General features: G+C 54.9%; 1 protein-coding gene and 1 long non-coding RNA gene across 4 annotated transcripts; both read left to right on the forward strand.

Annotated features, from left to right (window-relative positions):
* Positions 1-116: 116 nt before the first annotated feature.
* On the forward strand, positions 117-3,800 carry FANCE (FA complementation group E; the record flags this gene model as incomplete). 3 transcript variants are annotated; one of them, XM_080633041.1, is made up of 11 exons in its annotated part: positions 117-323; positions 451-677; positions 1,092-1,698; positions 1,798-1,842; positions 2,096-2,167; positions 2,250-2,393; positions 2,472-2,595; positions 3,159-3,234; positions 3,331-3,397; positions 3,490-3,615; positions 3,702-3,800. In XM_080633041.1, the coding sequence occupies exons 2-11, from the start codon at positions 454-456 to the stop codon at positions 3,798-3,800; spliced, it is 1,584 nt and encodes a 527-aa protein (XP_080489167.1). In that variant the 5' UTR covers positions 117-323; positions 451-453. The 3 variants fall into 3 exon arrangements, with proteins under 3 accessions (XP_080489167.1, XP_080489165.1, XP_080489166.1); XM_080633039.1 differs by lacking the exons at positions 3,331-3,397; positions 3,490-3,615; positions 3,702-3,800 and having other exon boundaries at positions 2,472-3,160; XM_080633040.1 differs by lacking the exons at positions 3,331-3,397; positions 3,490-3,615; positions 3,702-3,800 and having other exon boundaries at positions 2,108-2,167; positions 2,472-3,160.
* Positions 3,801-4,880: 1,080 nt separating this feature from the next.
* Positions 4,881-5,641, forward strand: LOC308228995. The gene is made up of 2 exons (XR_013958308.1): positions 4,881-5,007; positions 5,543-5,641. It is a non-coding gene; the product is annotated as an uncharacterized lncRNA (long non-coding RNA).
* Positions 5,642-9,848: the final 4,207 nt, after the last annotated feature.

The raw sequence follows: 9,848 nt of genomic DNA on the forward strand, positions 1-9,848 counted from the left end.
GACACCGGCACCGGGCAGTCCCCACGGGCCGGGGGGGGCACCCTGCGGTCCCCTTCCCACTGTGTGTGTCTCCCAGCGCGGGTTGCCGGGGGGCGGGCCCCGGGACAGCTCAGCCCCAGCGCCGGGGTGTGCTGGCCCCCGGCGGGGGTCAGGGCTGCTCCGGGCGGGGGGCACCGCCAGCAGCACCCAGCGGTTCCCCGCTTGTCCCGTTGAGCGGGTGGTGGGGAGCTGCGAGTGAAGCGGGTTGAGAGAGCTTGGCGGGGGTTCCTCGGTGATGCTCCTCCGTCCTCGGGTGGTGAGGATAACCACGGCCCCCCCTGCAGGTAAGGGCAGCCCCCAAACTGGAGCTGGGGAGGGAGGTTTCCTCCAGAGCATGTCCTGGATGGACCCGTCCTCGCTGCAGCCTTCCCGGTGTGCCCCATGGGAGGCCTCTCCCCGATTCCCTTGCAGGTGATGGAGCCCCACGGGCTGCCCTGGCTGCAGAGCTTGGACAAGCCGAGCCGCCTCCTGCTCCACGCCCTGGCCTCCAGCTCCTGTGGGACACTGGCTGCGCTCCGGATGCTGCAGCGGGTGCAGCCCGGAGAGGGACCAGGGCCCGTGTTTCCCTGGCAGACCTTCACCACAGCCCTGTGTGCTGAGGAGCCTGCACTGGACGGGCCGGAGGGGGCCCTGGCTGTGTGAGTTGCATTGTTCCCAAAACTGCGTGTTTTGGAGGAGGTTTGGGGTGTCACGTGCCCGATTCAGTATCGTACATTCTCTTTCCCATGGTCTGTAGTGATGTCAGGGTTGTGGCAGGGACCTGCTGGTCTTTGCCTGCAAAAGCTGGTGAAGGTATAAGACATGGTTCAACCTGGGTTCGGAGTTCAAGGAACGTCTGGACGATGCTCTTAGCCATATGGTTTAGCTTTAGGTAGTCCTGTGAGAAGCAGGGAGTTGGACTCTGTGATCCTTATGGGTCCCTTCCAACTTGAGATGTTCTGTGTTTTCTGCCTCCTCTTGCTTCCTGGGCCCATTAGACCCTGCTCCATGGGAAACAAGCGTTTAGGGATTTGCTCTGATGTGTTGTCCTTCCTTCTTCTCCCCTCATCCAGGAAGCCACGGCTGCTGCTGCTCCCTGTTGTGTGCCAGAGAAACCTCTTCTCCCTGCTGCTCATGGTGCAAGCCCTGGTGCCGGGGGGCTGCCTCGATCGGCTGCTCCAGGCTTTGGAGCAGGATTCCCATGTGGATCCCTGGGTGCGGGCGCTGGGGGATCTGCTCCGGCAGGAAGCAAGGGCAGCAGGGTGCTGCCCACCTCCTGGTCCCTTGTCTTCCATGTGCCAGCAGCAGCTTAGGTGTCTGGGCCAGAGAATTGGCCAGAACAATCCAGAGGGGCGAAGGAAACTGAACTGGTGCTTCCGCAAACAGCCCAGTGGCACTGGGGATGGGGCTGACTCTGTGCTCCACGGGGGGAAGCACAAGGAAGTGTCAGAGGAGAGCCTGGAGTTGGATGAGGAGAGAGAAGGGAGGAGGATGCTGCTGGAGGAGGTGGTGTTTGACCCCCCGGCAATGCAGGAGGTTGGGGATGTGGCAGGGTTGGAAGAGGAGATGCCAGAGGAGTCTTCAGGAGATGGATCTGCCCAAAGCCCAGATGGGGCTGCTCCGGAAAGCTCCCAGCAGGAAGCTCCCAGGAAGATCTCCCAGGCAGAGGTGGCAGTGGAGGTCAGTCCTTTCTCCAGGTACCGGGTAGGGTTGGCTTCCCCCTTCCAGCCACTGAGCCTTTACACTCTGATTCCTATTCCTTCATCTGATTTTCTTCAGCTGCATGGACCAAGGCTGAAGATGCTGCTGCAGAAGGAGTCCAGTGTAAGTGTTGCTTCTGTCTCACCTGGAGCTGGTGGTCTCAATGAGCTCAAGACAGGGGCTCTGGGAGGGATTGGAGAGGAGGTGGGTTTACAGCGATGGCTGAAGGCTGCTGCCACCTCCTCTTGGCTCAGGTACCTGCCTCCGCCTCGCAGGGGTTTGCTGTGGATGGGCAGCCTGTGGGTCAGTGCAGGGGGTGGCAGTGAGGAGAAAAGCCCTGGAGCTGTATTTTGTGTTTGGTTTATTATTACTCAAGGTTTCTCTCCAGCACCCGGATCTCAGCATCCCGCCTGAGCTGCACATCCTCAACAGCTGCTCTCCTGCCCAGGTGAGGCTCAGCATCCCCACTGCAACTGCTGGTGCTGCTGTCTCTAGTGTCCCTAATGTCCCTGTCCCCTCTGCCATCCCAGCTCGAGGGGCTGTGCTCCTTCCTGCAGCTCTCCACGTGCCCGGAACACGTCCTGGTGCGTTTCTGCAGCTGGTTGGTGGTTCTCAGCCCTGAGCTCAGCTACACCAGTGCAGCCACCCTGGCGCAGCAGCTCTTCCTCAGGCGAGTACGTGTGAGAACAGCAGAGACTTCCCGGCCCTTGCTTCCGTCCCCACCATCCCCATCTGCCTTTCCTTGTCCCTAGGTCCTGTCCCTCACCCAGCCGCCCTCCCGACACCTTATGGCTGCCCTCACTTCATTTTGCTCCAAGTATTCCCAACCCTTCTGTCGTGTCCTGGTGGCTGCGGTCCTGCAGGAGCCTGGGGAAGGTGTGATGGGCTCGCAGGAGGCTTCGTCTGGTAGCAGCTGGAGAGGGGTCATGGGATGCATCCATCAGGAAGGGGAGCCCTCAGCTTCTCTTCTCCTGGAAGATATTTATTGCCCCAAATACGTGAGGAGCCATGGAGGAATGGTGCTGGGTTTATCTGGGCAGGTGAACCCTTGGGAGTTAGGGTGGGAGATGGGTTTACAGATGCCAGGCTGGCTCCCAGCATCAATCCTCCCAAAGGGGAGCTGCCATCCCTTTCCATGGACTAGAGGGTTCCTGCCAGCTCCTAATGCTGGGGCCAGAACTGCCCCAGGCAGGCTCCACTGGCATGAGAAGAGGGTGCTGCAGGAATCGCTGCCACAGGAGCATCCCCTTCTCCTAGGGACTGGTGTGAATTAAACCCTCGCTGCAGATGGGCACAGGATTATCCTGAGCAGTAGAAGGGAGCAGTACATGCTTTCTGGGCGTACCCCTGTGTGAAGGGGTGCCCGGGAGGGTTGGACACATCCCCGTGGATTTGGCAGCCTCTTCAGGCTCTCTCCCCGTTCTGCTTTACCCTTGCAGGCTCTGAGCAGACCAAGCTGGTGTGCGAGCTGGTGGAGGAGTGCCTGGAGCCAGACTCTGTGCGACTGGTGCTGAGGTGAGAGGTGACAGGAGCAGCAGCTCCACTCGATGGGTCTGGCGGCTCCAGGAGCCCCATGGGAGCATCGCTTCTTCTCTTCCCCATCCTTTGCAGCCAAGTCTTGGAGGTGCCTTTGTCAGAGAAGCTCCTGCCGATAGTTCAGGCCGTGCTGGGGCGGCAGGTGAGGGCCCCCTTGTCCCCCCACATTTCCTTGCCGGCTCCAGCAGCCCCGGAGCAAGGACCCGGTCACCTCCCTGCTTGGGGCTCTTGCAGGAGGTTCTGCCCCCGGAGCTCTTTGATGTCCTGATGCTGACGCTGTGCCGGCAGGCCCCAGCCCTCAGCAGGTCGCTGGCTTACGCCAGGCTGGTGATGGCCGTGCTCACCACGTACCACAGCCAGGTGAGTGGGGCCGGGCCCGGGCCCTGGGGGCTGCCGCGGGGGTCTCTGGCAGTGCAGCTCTCGGCTCCTCGCTCCTCTCCCCCCAGGTTACCCCGTCCCACCGGAGCAGCCTGGCCGCCGCGCTGCACCACAGCAATGCGGCTCTGAGGAGGTCGCTGCAGGCGGTGCTGGAGGGAGGCAGGTGAGGGGGGTGCCGTGCTCCTGGGCTGCCCCAGGTGGTGGGAAACAGACAAGTACCCACACTAAAGCTGTGCTAAGCATGGTGCCGGTGGGGTTCCTGTCCTTGACGTTTTCTCGCTCTCTCCTCTACCCAGGTGAGCACCAAAGAGAACCACAAAGCGATGGCTTCCTTGGGCAGAGCCTGCTGTTAGGTGGTGGTGGCTGCAGCCCAGTGCCTCCCTGGGCTCACCAGCAGCAGGATGGAGACCCAGCACGTGTGGGCTGTGACTGGAGCACCCCTGCCTTTGCCTGGGGTTTTGCAGTGGTGCCTTGCGCTTGGCCAGCCTAGGTTGAGGTGGGCTATCACTGGGCAGTGCCATCCCAGCCCCACACATGCCATTAGGCTTGAAGATGAAGGTTTCTTGGTTAAACAATAAATATATTTCCAGTTATCTCTGTTTGCTCTGCATCTGAGTGGCCTCCCATGGGTGCCATGCCACACTCAAGATGGCGCCTCCGCCTTCCCGCTGCACCACACTCAAGATGGCGCTCCCAGCCTTTCCTTCCTGCCCCACTCAAGATGGCGGCTCCCTCCACGCCTCTCCCAAGATGGCGGTAGAGGAGGAGCTGTGGAGGGGCTGGCCTCCCGGACGCCTCAGGGCCGCGGCTCTCCCTCAGCAGCCAGCGGCTGGGCGGGCCACTCAGATCCCTGGCTTGCCCCACGTCGGCACGGAGCCCACGGGCGTGAGGAGTGGCCTGGGGAAGCATCACCTGGAGGGGGAAAATTGCGTCAAGGTGGCTGTGCTGTAGAAGAGCCCCCACGGTGAAGGTGGGCTGCGGTGATGCTGCCCCGGAGGCACGCTGCCCGCCGCAGGGAAAGCCTTGCCCCTTTCTCCCTGGGTGCTCCCTAACAGAAACGGGTTTTCTGTCGAGCAGGTCCCCGCATCGCGCGAACCTGCAGGGCCAGCAGGAGCTTTTCTCTGCTTGAGGTCCCCTTTGCTGCTTGTGCTGCGGGGTGCGATGTCTCCAACCCTGCAGGGCTGGGCTGCGCATCCATGTGTCTCATCGGTCTGGTTTGCAGGTGTCACTTCTTGTTTTAATCAACTCAGATCTGCTTCTTGGCTCAAAATGGAGCAAGGCAGCCGCAGTGCTTCCTGTGTGTGCCTGCACCCTTGTTTCGTTTCTCCCCAGCGTCAGCGCTCCAAGCATCGAGCTGCTCCTTCCTGGCACCAGGTCTGCGCAATGGTTGGACTTGATGATCTGAAAGGTCTTGTTCCAACCTAAATGATTCTATGAGTCTATAAAGCTGGCAGAGCTCCCCCCTCCTTGCCCACAGTGGCATCCCGGTAGCCAAAGTGAAGTCATCTTGCCCGAACACTTTCTATTGGAAGTGTTTTTCCAACGTTGTGGTGGCTCAGGACACCTAGCGAGTGATAGAGCATGGTGGAGTCTGCAGGTCCTTAGTTCTTAATGCCCTTAACACATGGCTGAATTAAGACAGAAACTGATTTGAGACTGTTTGAATATTGTCATTCTGGACCAGGTTTAATTTACCATTGTGATTTTTATCATGGCTTGAAGGCACCAAGGCACAAGGGGTATGTTTTGTGCACGTTGGCTAAGCTGATTTCTGGGTGGTGCAGCAAGGTTCTTTATATCTGGTCTGCTGAGATTTACCAGTCTCAGGATACAGGAGAGCGGGATTAAGATGAAGACCTGGTAAGCTTGAATTTTCTGCTTTAAATCTGACTTTTTTTCTGATTTACAGGGACCTCTGTATGTCACGTCCTGGTTTTCAACACAGCAATGACGACGCTGCCCATTGCAAGGTGTTCGGTGATGTGCTAATAAAAAGTGCTTTATAGTGTGACTGTTTCCAGATTTTTATCCTGTGTCCTTGAAGGCTCCTGCTGGGAACCTCACTTGGGCACGTTGTGGTTGGAGGACTGGAAAGATAACGATGGGAAAGAATGGATGGACTCTGAGGGAGGTAGTGCTGGAGTTTTAATGGAGGTTTTGAAGCATTGCATACTTCAGGAAGGAACTGTTTAAAAATTCATAAACATTTCCTTCTACAAAGGGAGAAGAGGGATTAAAACATGTAGGTGAGACATGTTACTGCTTCAAGTTTGCTCATTAACATTGTGATCCAGCCAGAGGAATGAAACTCTGAAGCATTAAGTGATGCTCTTAATGCTGAGAGTGGAGATTTCTGACTATAGTAAGAATCTCTTAAGCTATTTTAGGTGACACTGGACTGATGAGGCTTCAAAGTCTACATTAGCTGGAAGGAAGAAACCTCCAGGGAGCCAAATTGTTGATGTATTTGCATACCAGTGAGTTAATAGCTGAGTATACTGAAGCTATTGTAGGGCTGCCCAAACTATGACATAAATAGAAGTGGTGCCCTGATCACCAAGGTCTAAGCCTGCTCTTCTGGCTTTATTAGGTAGCAGCCTGCGGTCTTTATAGATTCCCTGCAAAGCTTCTACCAGTGACCTTGGTGTCATTGCCCCCAGGGCTGTGGCTGTTGGTCTCATGAAGATGACTGAGGACAAACTCATCTCCAAAACTCACCTGGTCAGCAGCTTCCTGGTGTCCTTGCTGAAGAACTGGAAGGACGGGCCGTGTGGGGAAGCCCCGGCGCCTCTATGGACTGGGCAGCAATAAAGGCTTTGAAGTCTCCTGGCTGCAGCGTGCATCTCTCCTGATGGATGCTCGGTTTCGTAGCTGCTTACTGGTTTCTTCAGGCAGCAGGCTCACTCTCAGAGGCTGTTCTCGGCTGCTACGTGCAGTATGCATCTTTGCACTTCTAAACTCATGGGGATGTGCTGGGAGCTGCCTTTTGGGCCAGCCTATGTGGATTTTGCATGGAGCAGTAGTGAGGGATCAGCTTTGCAAACTGCAAGGGGGGTCCTGTTCTGGGAAGCGTAACATTGTCTTGTAGAAAGAGCTGCCTTAGCCCTGTTTTTGCTCCTGGCTGCAGTTTATCATGTACTGTGGGTATCTCTGGGCTGTGCAAGATAACAGTCATGGCAGGAGAACTGGAAGCAAACCCTGGAGATGCTAGAAATGCTGGTGCAAGACTCCTTGTTTAGGTGGTGGTTGGTAATACCCGCATGGAAAACTTCACTTTTTGACTCCTCTTGACCCTCTTAGGAACTTTAAAATCCAGCCTGTATAGTTCAAAGAGGTGGATGCGGCATAAGACATCAGTCAGGTTTTATAGCTCAGCAGAACCTTATCCAAGAGCAGAGGGAGAGCCAGGGCTGGGTTTGTCCTTGTCCTGATTTATTAGCAGTGTTGGTGAAGGGAAAGGTCTGAAGCTTTGTCATACACATTTCCCAAGTTGTATGTAGAAGGCTGTGTATAATTTTCAGCCTGTTTACTCGGGGCATTTGACAGTGGTTCCTGATCAGCTTCCTCTTCCATTTGTAAAGATTCACCTCCTCCATGGTATGGAGGGGAATTCCCTTTTTGGCCTAACAGTTTTGGTTTGTTTTAAAGGAAATGAATATTACGCAATTGCATAGGTTTTCTCTCCCCTCTGCTGCCTTCTCATTCTCCCATGGTGAGTTTTGAGCCAATTTCATGACAAGATGATGTCTTCACTCCCTAAGTGGCATCTTGATGTCATGGGGGGACAGTGGAGAACCTTCTTTGGGTGGGCAGAGGTGTGTGAATGCTGCACTCACAGGTGCTATTCAGAGCCACATAGGAGCCAGACCACCTTAGTCCCTGCAACACCCCGGTGGGAAGTGCTGAAACTAATTTTCATTTTCCGTTTCCATTCATTTTCCTCAAAATGGTCCATATCCATCCCCTGAGGGGCGCCTCTTCGCCCTACAGGCACCTCCAGGTAGTTGCTATGCCCCCTCTTGCAGAGGAGCTGATAGTCCCCCTGCTTCTCTGTGAAGAAGCTTCAATGACAACCTGTGAATCACATGCATGTAATCCCTAATATGCTGATGCAGTTTGGGATTGAGATCTGGTGGCTGTGGCACCCAGGTGTGAGGCTGAACCACTCGGGGGAAGGCTTAGCAGGCTTTTTAATTCAACCTGAAATTTAAAACTGAAGCAGAAGAAGCAAAACCTCTCTTTCTTGTTTGTCTTTTGCCAACAACCTTTTAATCATAGTAAGAGAATCGTGTTCTCCCTTGTGTAGTCTGGCGGCTGCCAGGTCTCTGTCAGCTGGGGAGACACAGGGCCACACAAAGATGAATTAGCTGGAGGGTTGGGGTGTTGCTTTATGCTCCGGCCTCCTGCACAGACCTAATAAATCACGTTTGCCGCATCAGCAGTAGCAGCCAGTGTCAGTCTGAGCAGCTTTCCTCTGAGAAGTGAATAATCCAGATGCCCACGGGCTCTGTGATCTGAGCTGCAAGTTCAGCTCAGCCTCAGGAGGAGCCCTGCGAAGATGCAGTTGCAATAGGTTGCTGCATTGCTGCTGGGACCTTGCTGGAAGGAGACACGAGGGCAAAGCCAGAGCCCACAGCCCCTCACTGCTGCTCATCTCCTGGGGCCGGAGGTCTCCCAGCAGGGTCTTGTTCGTTGCTGCAGAACAGGTCTGTGCATGGGGAGCTGGGCTGCTTTTGCTTATTGCTCTACAACACCTGGATTGCAATCATGATTTCGATGCTCAAACGTTAAAAATAACGGCGTAGAAATCCCTGGGTGCTTTATTAAATGCTTTTAGAAGCTTTCTGAATGGGGTTGTTTGCAAAGAGGAGCATTGCGTTGTACTGAATCACGTGTGTGTGGGGAGGGAATAGAGAAGTTTTTGAGCAGAAACACTCTTTTCTGTTGTGGGGAGCCAATGTGATGGTGTCTTAAGGTCTGTGTCCCCTGCAGAGCAACTTGGTGCAGCCATGGACGTGCCAGGACACAGAGCAGGGGCTACGGAGCCTGATTTGCTGCCTGCCTGGTGCCAGGCTGCTGCTCTCAGGGAGGAAGCGGGGTCTCTGTGGGTACAGGGCCAGCAGGAACTGCTGTTATAGCAAGAATATAGCAAGTTGACAGAAAATAAACTCTTTTGTATTCCAGCCAGTCCTCGGAGGTCAGAGGGGCTGAGTGCAGCTTCATTTCTGATTATCACCTATTTAGCACTATGCATCCAGTTGTGTTAAATCAGAACTTTCACAATTACGGATTCATGGATAGTGAAGTTTACTGAAGCAACAGAAATACATATTTGGAATTGCTGTTGATAAATTCTCTTACTGCGTTAGCTCTCAAATCCACAGCTAGCCAGTGACTGACTGAGCTCGTGTGGAAAAAACCCAACTGGTGATTCATTAAGCTTAGTTCCACCTGGGTATCGCCTGATGGAGGTGCAAATCTTATGAAGGGGAGGAGAGAGGAGCAAGCACATCAACTTGTCTGCAAAGTGGGGTCCCATTCAGATGCCACATTTATACTTCTGAGAGAAGTGGAGGTGAGGCTGTAGTCAAATTACCTGTTGCTGCTGTCATAGATGGGGGGAGCAGCCACTTTCTCACTTTGGTGTGTTTATTATATGTAAATGAGAGAGAAGTTGAGTTTCGGTCAACTACCACACTGTGTTAATCCCTTCGCCACGTATCTCAGGGCCTCATTCCTACACCAGGCTGTGCTGGTGGCAAGGCACTGGTCTGAAAAGATGCCTGTCCCCTGTCCCCCTGGTTTTGTACACTCTGCTCAGCATCATGCTTTGAAGGTGCTTTTACTTCCATGCCCTGTTATGGGAGCCTTGGCTGCAGTCCCTCTTGAGGAGGAAGCACATGCTTGGCTAGAAAAAGCACTCAGCATTAAAATAAATAGTTTAGATCCATGTGCCAAAGCAGATCCTGGAGGAGGGGAATGGCATCAGGGCGATGGGGCTCCGTCTGCTGAGTCCCAGCCCAAAGGAAGGGTCTTCTCCTCTGCTTGGGTCTCCCCTTTCTGAAATGAAACAGTGCCTGGAGGCGAGGCAGCCCGGGACTGGCAGCGCTGATGCAAACCTGACTTTATGCCTGGGGACTTCAGCAGTGTTTTGAGACAGCAGCCAGCTGGGAAACTCACTGGGAGACCAGGAGAACACTCAGCTGCCTCTGGAT

This window comes from Psittacula echo (assembly GCF_963264785.1).
Source record: "Psittacula echo genome assembly, chromosome: 22".
Taxonomy (NCBI): Eukaryota; Metazoa; Chordata; class Aves; order Psittaciformes; family Psittacidae; genus Psittacula; species Psittacula echo.